Here is an 18108-nt window from a genome sequence, read left to right on the forward strand (position 1 = left end):
TTCGTATATACGTGACTCCGATAAATACCCTAGCCCTAGATATAGAGATATATGCGTGTAGCGCGATGCCCTGCGCGATGAAACGGGGCAACTTGTGAAACCTTGGTTAACTTGCCTGGTTCAATCGATAACGAAGGTATCACGCTGTGAAACGATATAACATTCAGTTGGTCAGAAAGCATAATTCAGTCATTTATATACAAATATTCCAGATTTTGAAATGGGCATAAATTCAACGAATTTTAAAGTGTTTTAGATTTAAATTTCAAACTGATGAATTCTGTTCAATTTTTAAATTGGAGAGTTATAAATTTTTTACTCATTTCGATACCAGGACGTAACAGCTTGCTGACATTGTCTTACAATTAGCAAATTGAACTCAAATTCAAGTACATAATACGGATAAAAATATTTTCGCTACAGTATACATGCATAGATAAGTAAATAATTGCGATTGCAAGTATAACAGCGAAAGAATAGCAGACAGCACAGAGGGTTCTACTGTTTCACAACAGTTGTGCGTTTAAGTCTGCATCATCGACAATGTTTACGCTAGAAAACATACAGTGCCATCTCACGCTGATTTGTCGATAACAAAAATAAAAAAGAATAAAAAAAAAACAAAAAATTGAGAAGGATCTCGGATGATAACTTGTGTCTTCGAGGAACTATCAACAATGTCAGTGATGTAATTTTGCCTTCAATAAAATATTGACAACATTAGATAAAGTCAAGAATGTGATAAAATATTTTTGTAAAAAGTTTCGTCAAGATAATCGAGCGTCAAGTATTTATTGTTACATTGAAAAAAAATTAACGCAAACCTAACTAAAACTTCTTGGCAAGTATTGTGAGAATTCTAACCTCAAAATCAAAATATTTCTGACGAAAAATAAGATTGAAAGACAAGACGAGAGTAATACGGGAATGAAAATTTGAATAATACTTAAAAATACGCGGTTTTCTACGTAACGAGAATGATGTCTGACGAATCTGAATATGAAATGGAGACAGAGGAGTACGATGTCTATAAGCGAAAATATCAACTTCTACTCGAAAGATGCGAAATTTTACAACAGGTATGCCACCGGATTTGTGTGATTTATCGATTTTTTCCAGTGACTTATCGTCGCTTCATATTACAGGACAATGAAAGACTTGTATATCGGATTCAGAAAGTGAGAAAACTTTTGAGGCGGACCCGAAAAGAAAAAAAGTAAGTTTTTAAACCACTAGTACTACATCACCATTAAATAACTGATGAGCTTTTGCTGGAATTAATTTAAATTGTAGTTTATCTCCTACTTGAAACCATGGATGAAAATTTCACAGATTTTTAATCGGTCGATTAGATCAGCACGGAGATAAATGGCGCGAAGCTCCGATGGGGGTCTTAGAAGAAAATAGCGTGTCTCAAGCGACACCCAAGCAAGAGAAAGGCTCAAAATCTACCGCCAATCATCAGAAAGAAGATAAACCAAAGAAAGTGACAAAGCGGAAAGGAGGCAAGGCAGATCCAAATGCTCCAAAGAGACCTGCTAATCCATTCTTCCAATTCTGTCAAGAACAAAGACCAAGAGTCATGGAAAGACTAGCCGGGGAACCAGAACCTAGCAAACAAGAACTTACCAGGCAATTGGCAACAACCTGGAAATCGCTCACCTCAGAGGACAAAAAGGTTACAGAAATTTCGGCTATGTACCATATTGTTCCGAATACAAGTCAGCCTTCAGTTTTCAGTCTGCAATTAACAACTTTTTTTTAGGTACACAGGTCACAAGACTATATGACCATTAGGATGGTCCTTATTTAGGGTGTTTTCGAAAATTCCTGTGGACAAGACGGAAAAAGTTTGCATAAAAATCAAAAAAAATGTACGCAAAACTTGAAGCCTGAACAACCTCAAAGTTGTGTTTCGTGGGATTTCGAAACTTTTATCACTGGAAATCGGCCAATTTTTTTTTAAATACCTATGACTACAGGGAAAACGTAAACCAAATTTCAGATTTTTCGAAGCAATATTAAGGCGGGGAAAAAAAAAAGAATGTAGTAAGCTCGAATTCCCATGTTATGTAAATGGGATATTTCACTGCCTCGGAGGCAGTTCTTAGAGTTGACCTACAGGCTTCAAGTTTCGCGTACATTTTTTAAAAATTTTTTTGGAAACTTTTTCCGCCTTGTCCGCAGGAATTTTCGAAAACACCCTAAATAAGGACCACCCTAATGACCATATTAATTTATAAATTGCAATTTGTTAAAGTAGGTACAATCACCAATGGAACTTAGGTAGATTAGAATATCACAGCTTGAATTCCATTGGTCCAATTTTATGATTGAACTGTTCATAAAAAAGACTTTCAGTGCATAACGTAAATTTCCTAAAATTCCCGAATATAAATCCACTTGGGGATGATTCTTGGGGGTCGAGTCAGCGACAAGAAACCTTGACTTATATTTGGAACAATATTGAACTGAAATCAAAATATACACTTTTTTTGAAGATTGAGAACAAAAAAAAACCGATAGCATGTTTCGGAAATTTTGGTTTTTCTTGTTATAGGTTTACTACGACATGTACGAGCGTTCGAAAGAAAAGTACGTTGCGGAAATGCAAATTTATAATAAGAAGTCCGAGGACGCACCACCTCAAATGCCGTTGAATATAACTTGAGAATGTTCATTTTTTTTTTTTCCATCAAATCTAATCTTTAGACAAGTCTATTTCTAGATGAAATGTTGAATACTTCAACCCCTTGTATTATATTCCAAGTATTCAATTGTACAGATAGCATAAGGTTTGTTTCAATGTTTAATGTAAAATTGACACAGGATAATGAGTTCTGATTCTTGTCACCATTAACGTAGCATGAGTACTAAATCATTTTGGTCCAACATTTATCTATCCCTTGAAACCATCTTTCTCTTTGCGAATAGTTGCCATCGTCGCAATTGCATCGCTTTGTTTCGCGTGATCCATAACGGAAGGTTCATTAACCCTCATAAATGGATTGGTGCTTTTCTCTTCGGAAATGGTGCTGGGGATTGTTGGTTGCTTTTTCTCTCTCTGTTCACGAGCCCACTGTATCTTCTGCTTTATTGCCTCATTGTTTGGTTCAACGTGTAGTCCGAACTTGAGATTACTCTCCGTGTATTCATGCCCACAATAGACTTTCTGCGGTATTGGGTACAATTATAGTTGTCAATCCATCTCCTCTCAATTTCAAACAAAACAAACATTCGAACGCAAGTGCAGAACTGGCTTTCAAAAAAGTATTTTCCATTAGTATACTTGACGACTAAGATTTACAGCAAATTTATTACAATAATATTATCCTGATTGCAACGAAAATTTTGTGAGAAAAAAATCTCTAGACTTTAGGTAAAAGTGTGAAAAGTTACTTCTTATCAGCTCTGCAAATGCAAAATAAATATTTATGTTGGTCTCACCGTCTGATCTGGCAATATGCCCAGCACATTGATAAGGGCATTGTGCATTTGATCGGCAGTACCTTCGAAGAATCTCCCGCAACCACCAGCGAACAACGTATCACCTGATTGTAGAAATAAATTATCAGGGCAAGGTTTTAAATGATAATTGTCGATCGAATAGAAACTCACCAGTGAAAACAGCCGGAGTATCTTGGTCTGCAGTAACGTAATAGCAAATGTGCCCAGTTGTGTGGCACGGAGTTTCCAAGCACTTTACATCGATATTACCAATTTTGAACAAGTCTCCGTGTTTCACCCTCCTGTTTAAGGCCCCAATTCTTTCATCGCCACCATAAACTTCTAGATGTTGAAACTTCTTTACTAAGTTTTCATTTCCACCGGCATGATCCCAGTGATGATGAGTGGTTAGGACCTTTTTTAAATTCACCTGATTCTCGTGGACCGCTTTATAAACTGCATCAGGATCAACAGGGTCTACAATAGCTGCATCTTTAGTAGCTTCATCGATTATCTGAAAACATGGTTGGGCATTGCAAAGGGCTGCGAAAGTCAAGGATAGGAATAATTCGGTTGATTAATATTTGGGACATTTTTTTTTTTTCAATCTTTGAATACAGGTATGGTAAGAAAACAAAATTTTCTGCTAAATCTATCAAATAAAATTATTCTCCAGAAAATTGAATTCGTATCAAAAAAGAAGACTTACCAAGTACATATAATTGTCTTGAAGAGCCGGTAAGATCTGAACCTTCATCTTGGACTGATCAATCGTTACAGACTCACTATGCGTACCAGAAAATCCGTTTGTCGATAAGCTTTTTGCTGAAATGATGAGATTGATGAGTATTGAGCTAGACAAATACTCGAGTGATACGCACAACGCAGCAGATGAGCAGTGAAGTTGAAATAGCAGTAAAATAGTTGAAAATATAAATTTTCAAGTAACGGCCATTGTGGCGATTATTATTACATCTTGAGAATGTACACATTGAATAAAAAAAAAATGGGCAATATCGTGCATAAATGCCAATATCCAAAGCACAGAAAACCCAGAGGCCCAATCCTGGCTTGATCGACTATAAATTTGGCCAAAAATACCCCTGAAATAAGCTGATATAAGTCCGTTTTCTAGCCAAGCTGGGCAGGCCCGCAAAACAGCGCTCAACATTGCGGAAAGATGAAAAAATATCTACTGATAATTTGTATTGTCATTAACACTGGTTAATAACGTACGTGCACGCACGGATTACGATACTGATTCGGAAGTTGTGTGAGTGCGCGGTTAAGCATGGCTTTGCATGCATGTACTTATGCGAATATACGCGGTACATACCTATTCAGAAAGCACAGCTGACTGCCACTGACCGGAGTTTTGCAGGTTATGTTATATTTCACCTCCGGCAGGTGAACCATGCCAATTCACAGCTCCCGTAGGCTGCCGTTTACATTTACTCAACGATAAAAGGAAACAACCGGTTCTCAAGGCCGATGTATTTACTCGCGTACATTTGATTACGATTTTCATTTCATCCACGATGCCGGATGATAAGCCGGTTATTAACGTCGATGATTACCAAGGTAAACAATACAAAGACCACTTACACGATTTCAAAGTTTGAAACTTATTTTTTTTTCTCTGCAAGGAAACGGACTTGCACCCGTATTTCCTGAGTATTCATTTTCATTTTCAAACCCATATTTCAGATAATTTTAGTTCTTGTTCCCCTGACAATATTTTCTAATAATTTTATGCGTCTTAAAGTTACAGAGGAAGAAGAGATTGCGGCGATCGATTACGAGCTGCGGCAGATAGACGTTGAATTACAAAAACTGAACGATCGGCGGAAGGTCCTGGTCAAACGTAAGGAGAAACTAAGGGATGACGCCCTGCTAAAAAAGAGCATATCTTTGTCGAACAGAAACTGGGACAGAGAGAATTTTCCATGGTACGCGAAGCTGATGGAGAAACTGAACAATGTTTTCAAGATAAAAAATCTGAGGAAGCTACAATTGCCGACCATGAACGCAATCATGTCCAAGGAAGACGTTATGCTCATCATGCCAACTGGCGGTGGTAAAAGTCTCTGCTACCAGTTGCCAGCTGTAATATCAAACGGGATAACAGTGGTCGTTTCTCCATTGGTATCGCTGATGGAGGACCAGCTCCACGGCCTGCGTAAAGTCAATGTCAAGGCGATGATGCTGAGTTCAACCGCTAGCAAAGAGGACGTCAAGGAAATCATGAACTCTATGACCGATGCAAAATCAGCCCTGCGTTTGATATACATTACCCCAGAATATATGGCTAAGTCCAAGAGGTTTATGGCCAAGCTGCAGAAAGCGTACACGATGAATCGTTTTGATAGAATAGCGATTGACGAAGTACACTGCTGCAGTCAGTGGGGCCACGACTTCAGACCAGATTATAAATTCCTCGGCGTTTTAAAATCCATGTTCCCTGATGTACCGATATTGGGACTGACCGCCACAGCCCCGGCTAAAATCATTGTTGACGTACAAAAGATGCTGGACATAGAGGGCTGTCTCGTACTCAGAGCCTCGTTCAATAGACCTAATCTTTATTACGAAGTGCGATGCAAGCCTGCACTCAAAGAAGAGTGTATGTCGATGCTGGAGGATCTGCTCAAAAATAGATTTTCAAACAAGACTGGGATCATTTACACGACGACCATTAAAGATGCCGAAGAATTGACCACGGATTTAAGATCGCGAGGTTTGAGGGTCGGCTGCTATCACGCAATGCTTGAGGCAAGCTTTCGAACAAAGGTGCACGCTAAATGGTTGTCCGGCGAATATCAAGCAGTTATAGCAACGATAGCATTTGGTCTAGGCATCGATAAACCAGACGTAAGATTTGTCATTCACCACTGCATATCAAAGTCAATGGAAAATTTTTATCAGGAAAGCGGAAGAGCCGGACGGGATGGTCAGAAGGCTGAATGCATTGTGCTGTACAGATTGGCAGACGTGTTTAAGCTGAGTGGAATGGTTTTCAAAGATAGAGTTGGACTGGAAAATTTATACAGAGTAATCGCTTTCTGCCTTGATCAAAATACATGCCGTAGAAGTCTGATAGCAACACATTTTGAGGAGGTTTGGACAGCTAGTGACTGTGCTAAAATGTGCGACAACTGTCGGCTACCCAGAGAAAAAAAAGAAATTGATATCGGTTCCTGCTGCAGGGCCTTGTACGAAATTATGACTAAAGCCGTTCAGAGCGACACTCGACTGACTGCACTAAAGTTGATTGACTCTTGGTTTGGCAAGGGTGCTGTTAGTTTGAGAGTACCGTCGGTATCTATTCCGAAACATTCCAGGGAAGTCGCGGAAAATATCGTCGCTCATTTACTTATAGAAGGCTATTTACAGGAGGATTTTCATTTCACTGCATACTCTACGATATCATACTTGAAACGGGGTCCCAAATCTGGTGCTGCTTTGAATAAAAGTCATCAAATAATGTTTAGAGTGAAGGGAAATTTGATCAAATCTACCTGCGATAGTTTGGTGGAAAAATATGAGGAATCCACCGATTCTAGGAAACAAAGTCAAACTGCATCGCCATCAAAACCAGAGAGTAACAGTAAATATAAGACGTGCGAGGACGCGGACGCTTCTTCAAAACGGCAAAAGAACGGCGGTAAATTATCTGATTCCAATTCAAAATCCGTTGAGAAAAAAAGTGACACAAAGGACAAACACAAGTCGAGTAAAAATAAGCACAACTCTAAAGATCCTGAGCGCTCAGGATCTAATAAAATCGGTTTGGACGATAAAAGAAGTAGCTGTAATACTAAGAAAAATAACCATACCGAACATAAAAGTAGTAATACAGAGAATAAACATTCAGTTTCAGAGAAAACTAGGTCAGATAACATACAGGATGTAATTGTGGCGAGTGAACGAGTAAGCGAGAAAAGGAAAGTTTACGTTATCGACTCGAGCGATGAGGAAGATTGCAGTAAAAAACAAAAGACTAACTGAAAAAAATTGATCATAACTGTAAAATAGTATTTCAATTTATTGCAATTATTGATTGTGAAGACTGAAAACTTTGATGGTAATATATTTCGATTTTCATAGGAAACACGGAGTTTGTAAAAAACATTTTCAATCCAGTTTTTTTTTAAACATCATCGCATCCCCTTAATATTTCAATTGAAAACTATCAAACATGTGATAATTGAACAGTAACTTTGTATGTATCTACACTGTATTCATAATCCTTAAACAAATAGCAAGGGTAAATGAACTAAAATGCTGAGCGAGGTATGTTGAGACAAATGTTTCCCTCATTTGACAGAAAAATCAATAAGAGAGAACTATATTTAAAAGCAGATGTTAGTGACCTGAGTAGTACCGCGGTAGCAGCTGGGTCTTAAGGATCAGATGGGGCATATTGATCCCAAATATTGGACATCTGTGTTGTTTAATGTTGCCAATAACATTCTTCGACCTAACTATGAACTAAACTATACGTTAATTTACCTCATTCGCGTTTTACGCTTACAGTATTAAGTAGTTTTTAATAACTTATTTATTGTAACATATACCAGTGTGTTTATTTATACCAATATACCCAGAAGACATTAAATGTTTCCAATTTGGAACAAGTTTTTAAACATATTTTAAACTGTTGTTTGAAGAAAAAAGTTGTATCGATTCAAATAAATACTTTCACTGCACTCGCGAAGTGAAATACGATCTGTAATTACCTGTCGTTAGTTTGTCCATGATACTGTGTTAGTTGTATTGACAATTAGTGACTGGTGCACATTTCAAATCAATCTACAAAACTATCTTTTACCAAACAATGTTCCTGCGAACCATATAATAATACTAGCCTCTCTACTATGCAAATGTGCACCGCACCCATTCGCATGTAACTGAACAATGCCTTTATAGCCTTAATAACTCTATTCGCAAAAGTGATTTTACTTACATAAAAGAGTAATTTTGAAACTTTGAATAATATTAGCAACAACCAACTTCTCTTATAAGTGTGACGGTATCTAAACGGAATTTTAAACCAGACACGATTGTGAAGAATAGTAAATTTGAGAGCTTTATATAAAATACTCAGGTTTTCAATCAAATTTTATCGCAAGTTATATGAAAAAATATAAGTTATTCAAATCGTTTAATACAACGGTACAAGTTCGTACTGAACAGTCTTTGACTTAATGTGAACCTACATATTCCAAAGAACAGTAAACGTGTATCTCTTACCTGTACTGTGAGGATACGACAGCTAGTTGAATGATAACACACTTACATGGTAATGAGTTTGCAGGTTTGATAACATAAACAGGTAATCCAAAGTCAGTGTTAAACGATGCGCTACAATTGGTTGCTGCATAACGGAGCAGATTGGCGGCTCTTGATCTAATGTGTAAACTATAAATAAATTTAAAACGGCCCAAAATAATTTTTCTTGTAATAAATTCTAAATAATAATATAACTAAAAATGATGACCAACTGTGATAAACGAGTTATTCAAGAGCAGATATTCAAATAGTCAATTACCTTGTGACCTGGTTTTGGGACTAACTCAAAGTAAAAAGTGTATCTGAATGACCTGCTAACTGGATAGCTACACAGTGACTAACTTGGGGATATTAGCGCCATTATACACACATAATTTAATGTAAAGTGAGAAATATTACATGACGAACATGCCGTTACCTAATATTCTAAAAAAGGCAAGCAGCTACATCTTGGGTGACGGAGGCCACGATTCGCGTGCTACGCTATACCAGGATGGCGAGGTGTTGTTTTGCAAAAACAATGTATGCGTTCATCCGCCGACGATAATGCGACAACATTGCGATGTCGTACATCATCCGGGTTACTTGACGGTCACCTGTAGATTTGTTAAAAACGCTACAGTTCCTACGTTGCATTTGAGTTGGATACCAAACAGTACGCTTCGAAAACATCCAACTACTTTGGAGAATAATTTTTCAAAGAAGCTGGATGGAACTTTGAAAGAACTGGATCTTGAATACCAAAGACAGATTTCTGAAGAAAGCTGTGATTCTAGACTAGAGTATGACACCGCTCAAGGAAACATTGACGTCTGCCTAGAAGTCAAGGAACCTGTTAACTGCGGGGACTGTGAACGAATTTGTTCTGGCGGATATTCTAAAGGAGGCAATGGATTCTCACAGAATAGAGACTCTGATGGTATTCGATTGACTTCTGGATATAGTGGGAATTTTAAAGTACAAACTGATGTTGACCGAAAGACAGAAAATGGACTTAAAACCACCGAAGTCGATCCCGAAAAATGTACTGCAAATGTAGACATTGAGTGCAATGATCAGAACTCAGAGAAAACAAGAGAAAATATTATTAGTTATACAAAATCTGCTACTCAAAACCCTATAAGCTTAGATAATGTTAATGCTAAACCTAAGAGTCAAAACTCTGTAAAATATAGGGATTCGAAAGAGGAAGGTCAAAGTACTGATTCGGATTTAGATAGCAACGATACAAAGTGTGAAGAAAAGTATCAAAGACAAGATAATTCAAGATCTATGCACGCAGTAAACTCAAAAGAAACAAAGAGCATTCAATCAGGGGCGAAGAGCATAGAGTTTGTAAACACTGGAATGTCTAACACTGAATTCGAGACAGAAAATAATGACGACAAGGTATTTACCAAGAATGAAATAAGAGTATGGGGATGTGACGATGACAGCATGAAGAGCCGAAGTATGTCGTTAACTTCAACATGCAGTTTGAACATAATGGCTCCAACTGATGGTAAATAATAAGTTTAAAATAATTATTCAATGGTGACGAATTACTATTACGAAAAACTATAACTCAAACTCCTGTATGCACAGTTGAAGAATTTCCAACATGGATGAGGTCCCCAGAGCTTTTGGCACTGCAGCACAACTTGATGTTTCCCGAAAGTGCTACGGCATCTCCGGTCACCTTGAGAAGAGCTCATCGCTGCAGAAGATTCTCAGCTGACTTAAGCCAAATGAGGTCATTGAGACTATTTTTTTCCGACCCTGGATGCACTTGTGGACAGCTGGTTGTTGCCAGCAGGGAAAGTCAGTATAAAATACTCCATTTTCATCACGGCGGATTGGACCGACTTGCCAGAACTCTGTACCAGTGGCACCAGCTTCTGTATCCGAGATTGGGAACAGACACAGACGAGGCGTTGCCGTACAGGTTTGAATGGAGCAATTTTTTCTCGCTTTGACTGGCCTAATCCGATTATTCTAAATTTGTGTGAACATTTTCAGACAATTCATGGTCTGCCGTCCTGAAGTAAGTCAGGACGAGTTGCACCCCGAGGAAGGTCAAGTCGCAATGATAACTTCACTGGCATGGAAAGACCTGTTAAACGAACGTGGACAAGTAGAAGATGACTTGGCGCTGAGGAAGGGGATATTTTTTGGTGGTTTGGAACCAGCTCTACGAAAAATCGTCTGGCCATTCCTTTTGCACTGCTATTCTTACCAGAGCACCTACGAAGAGCGTGAACAAGTTGATTGTATAAGAAAGGAAGAATATGAAGAAATCAAAAGGCGCAGAGAAAGTATGAGCCCAGAACAGGCAGAGAATTTCTGGAGAAACGTGGTCTGCATCGTAGAAAAAGATGTTGTGAGAACCGACCGGGGTAATCCCTATTATGCTGGAGAAGATAATCCGAACATTGAGATTATGAAGTAAGATAGAGTTTTTTCCACAGTACCAAACACTTCAGTAGATTAGCAATTTGTAATGAATATGATTCACGATTCTAGAAACATTTTATTGAACTATGCCGTTTACAATCCGCAATTGGGATACACGCAAGGAATGTCTGATCTTTTGGCACCCCTGTTAGCTGAATTGAATTCCGAAGCTGAAGCATTTTGGTGTTTTGCTGGCCTGATGCAAAGGTCAGTCGCTGTATGTACGCCAACAGACACAGACATGGATAGGAATTTGTGTTACCTGAGGGAGTTAATCAGAATTATGGTCCCCGAGTTTTATGCTCATTTAGAAAAGCACACCGATGCTTTGGAGTTGCTGTTCTGCCATCGTTGGATATTACTGTAAGTTAGCGATGAAAATCAAGAATAACTCATGGTCAGATCAGCCAATAACGCAAGACACTTAAAAATCAACCCATTCTTTTCTTTACAGATGCCTAAAACGAGAATTTCCAACAGAAATTGCTCTGGTGATGTGGGAAGCTTGTTGGGTGAACTACCTAACAGATCATTTTCATTTATTCTTGTGTTTGGCAATAATGTGTGTTTATGCTGAGGACGTGATAGCGCAGGATTTGAAAACGGATGAAATGCTACTGCACTTTAGTTCGCTAGCTATGTACATGGATGGGCATGTGATAATAAGAAAAGCTAGGGGCTTGTTACACCATTTTCGTCAGTTAGTTCAGTTACCGTGCGCCTTGGCCGGACTTTGTCGACAGTGTGGGCCAGGGATGTGGGACAGTAGTCATAATCCTGTCATAGAATGTGTGGGACATGGAGCGGCGGCATGCCCTTATAGTGAAAATTATTGAGAACAAAAACGAGGCACATCCTAAAGCATATTAAAATTATTTATAACTGCATATTATATTACCAGTGGCAATACTTGAAGACAACTAAAATAAGTTTTCGGCAAAATTATCGCCCTATTACCCGCCAAACAAACGCGATACATATCGTAATTGAACTATCTCTAAGAATCGAAAAATAACAACTCATAAATATGTTTAAAACACGTGCAAAAATACAAATTAGTTTTACCAAAAATTATATGGATATACATGGATCCTTGTGCTCCGCATTTTTAACTTACAAATTATCTAAGGCACAGCTAATTGTTACAGTTATTTATTTACATGGAAACTTTGTTTTCGCATCTTTGTATTTTTGTCAGATATTTAACGTTAAAGAAGAATTTCAGTTTATAGTTCAAAAAATAAAAACTTCAATTCTCTCTAAAATATATTATGATTGATTGGGATTAATTTTGTACACAAAATTATACATACCTGTGTAAATGTATCGATATCGAACTTGGTATCAAGTATACTCGCACCATTTTCTGCAACAACAGATTGAATGTAATTAATAATTTTACCAAATTATCAGCATATGCGCAAGGTAAGTAGGTATTTAAATTCATGATTTATATGTAGACTATACCTACCTACAGCTTCGATGAATGGGTTCATAAATTTATGGAACTAGAATGCTGCTTTCAAATGAGTGAAATGGTGAACTTAGATCTCCAATTTATGGATAATAGTCTAACGGTTATTTCTATTGCGTAATTGACCGTTATACACATTAGAGATACAGTAAGACATACATTTTATTTTTATAAATATACACATCTTAAGTATACAACCGGCTAGGTAATCATATTATAATCTTGTATTAATATCCATATACTTATACATTATACGTAATATAAAAATCAAACAATTTCTTTTTACAATTTTACAAACTCCTTAGCTGAAAGTACTATTCAACATCACTTTGGGAGAGGCCATTTTAGTTATGCCAATCGTAAAAACATGTGCGCATGGGGGGTGGGCAATTTAATTACGCTTGTAGAAAGCATTATCATGCCATACTTGATAGAAAAAAAAACTGATAATTGTAAATCTCTCAAAATCCGTAAACATCGTGGCACAAAGGTTTATCCTAAAAATATTAGTCCCATTTTTAATTAGCAAATAGATTAACTAAAGCCAATTATAATTCAACTGATTGTGAACTTAGTCACACCAAGCACTAAATTTAGTAGAAATGAAACTCTGTATTGGTGATGCGTACTCCTAATTATATTCCAAGTAAATAAGAAATAAAGTCGGCACACGCATAGAACACTCGAAGACACTGCATTGTTAAGAACTCTATCCCGTGCAATGTGCTCAGATATATAATAAAAATATTGGCTACATTTTTTAACTCACAGTGTAAGGCTTTGGCCAATATTTTTTAATATTTTAGCCAATTTACAAATATGTTATTGCCATCAATTACATACGCTATTGTCTGACACTCATCTGCTATTGTCTCATGAACATGTTGATTGTTTGCACATATTTTAAAATACACGTATAAGAAATCGTTCAGTAATTACTTATGTGCTTAATAATTAACATATAATGCTAGTAATTAAAGTGAATATTAAATATAACGAAACGCAATTATCAGTAATTATTCTTATTATGGTTACAGAATGAAATCTGGGAATTTTGAGGAACTTATATTCACTTATAACGTGAAAATCGAATTGCTACATTTTAAAGCAGATTCAAGGAAGATCAAAGAAATATTGTTAGAGTAATTTTAAATTGCAAACAAACCATTTGGTAAATCAATCGGAAATGTAAATGTATTACAACGAAAAGATCAACTGAAATTAATATTTTTTTAAAGTTTTCTTTCTCTTTGGTTTAAAATTAATAAAATAAAGTATAAATCCAGTCTAAATGCATTTAAATTAAATTGGTTTGCTACCCGCACTCTGTAATTGGATTATAGTTCACCCTGCAAGCGTAATGTGAACATACATCTACGATTTCAGTACAACACATTTGATTTTCAGAAATATTTCTCCTCAATAAATACAATTAATTATTTAATTCGAAAAGCCTCCGAAATGTTTCTACAATACCTAACGAACTGAAAATAATAAATCTCAGGCAGTTCAAAACAAAATAACTATAGAAGCTGCGATACAAAGCCAGTAATCCTGCGAATTATGAACACTTGAATAAAAGTATAAATGTACTGTTCGATGCATTGTAGATAGCATGTATCTAGGACTTGTATTATGCATGAATAAGTTTCTCAAAGAAGAAAAATCATATTTGTAAACGAGTCACACCTAATACTTTCTTGTCAAATCAAAATTTGAATGGCAGTAAATAAGGAATTTAAAATTGCGTCGATGCATACTCAAAACTCTTTTTTAGCTTTTTGATTGACAACTGCCACGCGGATAAAATGATAAATATATACAGCTGATATGAAGTCTATATTCAACAAATGTGAAGCCTGTCATGAAGCTGAAGCTAGCAGTCAGAGTTACCAGCCAAACGTGTTAAACTTTTCGGAATTATAAAAATGCAGTTCAGTTTCATCTTCATAATTCTATAAACGTATTGGGAATTCAAGGTACTATACAAATTTAGATTTTCGTACTTAGCTATCTTATTCGATTGAACGTTAGAACATTTGGCTGCCAATCCTGGTTGCTAGCATCAGCCTTGTAAGCCTATCATTATCAGGAGTATGGGTGGTAGTCTACATAACTGTAGATCTTAATAAATGTTTTTCCATTAAATTCACTGATACAAAAGCCATGCAAGTAATTGACCAAATGACAACAAATATTAGCCAATAATTCGTCCTGAATGGACTTGCGAAGTTATTCATAACACCAGAACCTATGGTTCTAGTTGTTTGTTGTCTTGCTGCATAAACAAGCAAGGTTGGAATTAAATATTGAATGCCTGCCCCGGCATAGGAACCGGTAATACTGACCAGGACCGACAAATCCTTAGTAGCTAAAGCGATTAAATACGGCGGTAATATCGCCATAACGGGAAATATCAGCCTTCGAACACAGAGATTATAGCTAGTACCATCGCTCAGGAATAACGATTGTAAATTATTTCTCAGGGTTATAGCTATTATTGGAAAACTTGTACTGAGGGTAAAAACTGGAAATAAGGCAAGGAAATATTCAAGCAGAACTATGAAAATGTTGTCACTCTTTGAACAATCGCCTGAACCTCTGGGTCCAAAATCGAGAGTATATAAATCATCCAAGTGTTTGAATGCAAATACACCAGTTAATGCTAAGAGCAAGTAAAATATTGCTATCAGAATATAATCCAAAAATAAAGAACGGTTTAATGTTGACTTGTTGGCTATCGGAGCTACCAATGCTGGCAACGAATGATGACACATGAACGAGTACACACAAGCGCCAAAAAGGCCAGGAACTCCTGATATTTGTAAGGAAAGTTCCATTAGTTTCTGACCTTCCTGAGGTTTCTCTAATTGTAAACTGAATATCGATATAACGATCTCACGGACAATATTATTTCCCATTACACAAAAATCATTATAAATTCGTTCACAGACATATAACAGAGTGCAAGTAGTAAATAAGGCAATCTGTAGCCTCACAAGTTATACAATGAATTAAAGAAGTATTAATTTTTTATTACTTACCAGAAATGTTTGCTGCTGGTGTATCAAGTTGCGGTCCATCGATTACAAGTTTTCGCACAGCGTAGACAATCATAATGGTAAATGCAAGCCAGCGCATTACAGATGTCAGGAGTTGAAGGTACTTTGTCTTCTGAACATTGAAGAAGACAAATGGACCAAGCACAGCTACAAATATTGTCTAAAAGTAATAAAAAACCAATTATAAGTTGAGAATATGGTTAAAAATTGTACATTCGTATCGATTTGAACAATAAAACTCTGGGATTTCAATTGTTACAATTTAACGTAAGATAATGAAATAAAAAAACGTACCAAAAATATTCTATAGGCATTCAGCCTGTTGGTCTCAACGCCTTCCCAACAAGCCTCTGTATCAGGTATTGTATCGTTGCAAGTTAAATTAGCTGGCTGATAAGTGCAGGCCACATCAGCGAGCGATTTAGCCACCACTGCACCATAGATACTTAGATCACCGTACAAGTATACAGCAAAACAGAGATAGAACAGCATCACACCAGTTTTGGTGAAAAATATCGAAGCCATTTCTCCCATTTCTATTTTTTCCTGTATAGCATAATAACGATAGTTTGTGCAATGCCGTTCGGGGCTGCTAGCTGTTGTCGAAACCAAAGGAGTGTCTTCAGAATCAGAGTTTGACGCAGCTGATTCGCCAGACATTTGCAGCGTCTAGAGTTTGAAGAGAAATTTCATAATTGACAAATAGCAATTGAATACTAGAAATTCTTGTGGTCAAATGCACAGTTATTACTGTGGCGAGTAAACATTGAGTGCAAAATTGACCACTTATGAATAACACCTACACGTTTGCGGTGCTGAATCCGCTTCCACGTCACAACAGCATTTGCAGATGCCATGGCTTCGATAACAAATGTTACAGTGACGAAGCTGTAAAGAAGACACAATCCATACAGCAACAAAATACGATCCACAATAAATTCACATCTTCAAGATCAGATCAAGTGTCCAGTGCAAACCAGAACACATTGAATTTAAGCTCTAGAGTATTGTTAAGAATATTCTAGGAAGAAATATAAACAACCATACTATTTTGTGTAATGCATCGTTTGAAAAGAGGGTCAATATGAAGTGCGCGGGACAAACTGTAAATAATTTTCTCTATACCTTATGAAAGCCAATATCAAGATGAGAGTCAGACCCAGCGCCCATCCTGCCCGACTGAAAGCTGCAGGTAGTGTCAGGGCTCCGGTGCCGACGATGAGATTGAAAATGTATATAAGTCCCACCTGAGAATGAGGGATTAAAAATAATAGGGACTGATAACACACATGTGACAAATGATGGAAACGATACACCGCCAACAGAAAACATATGTTTAGTAATAACAGATATCTAAGAATAGTTATTTATCGCGAGCGTGTTGTCTTCTCAGTTTCGACAGTATATTAGTGCAGAAATTTTTTGACCAATAAGGTTAAGTCGCCACTGACAGCTCTGCGTTTGTTTAGAAAGCAAATGTAAACACGTAAACAGAAGGTCAACTTACCCATGTCGAATATTGGTCCGAAGGATGATTCGCCTCGGGCATGACTGAACTTCGATTAAAACAAATAAATTGTTATTTAATTGACAAAATTGATGTCTGTACATTTGTGACACATGTCAATGACTGCGTCTGGCGTCATTCGTAAATCCGAACAAAGCAACAAAACTTTGAACAGTGAACAGATGCTCTCTACTATCACTTGTGTTATACGTGGATTCAGCATCACGCGAATTGCTGTGATTTAATCGCGTTATTGGACAACACGACGAATCAAAGCTAACTCATCTGTAGCTATCTTCAGCCCAGCGGGAAAATTCGTATGGCTTCAACGTTTCACCGCGATCTTCATTTCTAGAATTTTGATTCCTGAATTGCTGAATATCTGTAGGAGTTTGGAACTGATTCCTTATTAAGGTTTGAGGATAATTCCAAATTGCAATCACAAACTCAATCGTAGTAGAGTGTGATCGAGATTCAAGTACACAAAATCAGGTCATTGCATATCGTGTAATTCGCGTTATGCACACATTTAATGATTTATTCTTTTGCGATATAGTATCACCTTCATAATGTATTAAATTTTATCCAAATTGATAAACTTGTGGCGATTTTCGAAATTATGAAATTGTAATGTTGCGTTGCTCTTGTTTTACAGATGACGTAAGTTCTTGATAATAAAATAAATACAAGAATTTCCGATCAGTATTCCACGATTCACAAGTATCTGTAATTTTATATTCAGTGCCTGGGTTAATAAGAGACCAAAGTACATAAAAAATTTAAAATCCCTATTTTCGTATTTTCGAAGAAAAAAGCATAATCGATTTGAACCTGGTAGTTTGAATATTATCCGAACAAATAGGTAACATATTTTTTGGTACAATGGAATTGAA

At 36.8% G+C, this 18108-nt stretch overlaps 3 protein-coding genes across 9 annotated transcripts; 2 read left to right on the forward strand and 1 right to left on the reverse strand.

Annotated features, from left to right (window-relative positions):
* The first annotated feature begins 148 nt into the window (after positions 1-148).
* On the forward strand, positions 149-2829 carry LOC124174810 (high mobility group B protein 6). The gene is made up of 4 exons (XM_046554315.1): positions 149-1079; positions 1146-1216; positions 1333-1678; positions 2561-2829. Exons 1-4 carry the CDS (start codon positions 978-980, stop codon positions 2669-2671), a joined length of 630 nt encoding a protein of 209 aa, XP_046410271.1. The 5' UTR covers positions 149-977; the 3' UTR covers positions 2672-2829.
* LOC124174808 (hydroxyacylglutathione hydrolase, mitochondrial-like) lies at positions 2740-17471 on the reverse strand. 7 transcript variants are annotated; one of them, XM_046554307.1, is made up of 9 exons: positions 17216-17456; positions 16834-16955; positions 16512-16596; positions 16003-16377; positions 15691-15868; positions 4157-4272; positions 3619-3961; positions 3448-3551; positions 2740-3172 (listed from the first exon to the last, which is right to left on the reverse strand). In XM_046554307.1, the coding sequence occupies exons 1-9, from the start codon at positions 17255-17257 to the stop codon at positions 2900-2902; spliced, it is 1638 nt and encodes a 545-aa protein (XP_046410263.1). In that variant the 5' UTR covers positions 17258-17456; the 3' UTR covers positions 2740-2899. The 7 variants fall into 7 exon arrangements, with proteins under 7 accessions (XP_046410263.1, XP_046410269.1, XP_046410267.1 ...); XM_046554308.1 differs by having other exon boundaries at positions 2951-3255; positions 17216-17460; XM_046554309.1 differs by lacking the exons at positions 2740-3172; positions 3448-3551; positions 3619-3961; positions 4157-4272 and adding an exon at positions 14423-15461 and having other exon boundaries at positions 17216-17471.
* Positions 7441-13378, forward strand: LOC124174811 (TBC1 domain family member 16). Its single transcript, XM_046554316.1, has 5 exons — positions 7441-10240; positions 10324-10663; positions 10738-11163; positions 11242-11535; positions 11627-13378. Exons 1-5 carry the CDS (start codon positions 9148-9150, stop codon positions 12006-12008), a joined length of 2535 nt encoding a protein of 844 aa, XP_046410272.1. The 5' UTR covers positions 7441-9147; the 3' UTR covers positions 12009-13378.
* Positions 17472-18108: the final 637 nt, after the last annotated feature.

This window comes from Neodiprion fabricii, chromosome 2 (genome assembly GCF_021155785.1).
Source record: "Neodiprion fabricii isolate iyNeoFabr1 chromosome 2, iyNeoFabr1.1, whole genome shotgun sequence".
NCBI lineage: Eukaryota > Metazoa > Arthropoda > Insecta > Hymenoptera > Diprionidae > Neodiprion > Neodiprion fabricii.

Bases quoted from the DNA above. Each gene is read 5' to 3' on its own strand.
- LOC124174810 (XM_046554315.1), top strand. From the start codon at position 978: ATGATGTCTGACGAATCTGAATATGAAATGGAGACAGAGGAGTACGAT. The intron at 1,080-1,145 runs GTATGCCACCGG...TTCATATTACAG, and splicing joins GATGCGAAATTTTACAACAG to GACAATGAAAGACTTGTATA. The intron at 1,679-2,560 runs GTTACAGAAATT...TTCTTGTTATAG, and splicing joins TCACCTCAGAGGACAAAAAG to GTTTACTACGACATGTACGA.
- LOC124174811 (XM_046554316.1), top strand. From the start codon at position 9,148: ATGCCGTTACCTAATATTCTAAAAAAGGCAAGCAGCTACATCTTGGGT. The intron at 10,241-10,323 runs GTAAATAATAAG...CTGTATGCACAG, and splicing joins CATAATGGCTCCAACTGATG to TTGAAGAATTTCCAACATGG. The intron at 11,536-11,626 runs GTAAGTTAGCGA...TTTTCTTTACAG, and splicing joins TGCCATCGTTGGATATTACT to ATGCCTAAAACGAGAATTTC.
- LOC124174808 (XM_046554307.1), bottom strand. From the start codon at position 17,257: ATGCCCGAGGCGAATCATCCTTCGGACCAATATTCGACATGG. The intron at 16,378-16,511 runs GTAGGTGTTATT...TTCAAACTCTAG, and splicing joins GGATTCAGCACCGCAAACGT to ACGCTGCAAATGTCTGGCGA. The intron at 3,552-3,618 runs GTGAGTTTCTAT...TTCTACAATCAG, and splicing joins TACTCCGGCTGTTTTCACTG to GTGATACGTTGTTCGCTGGT.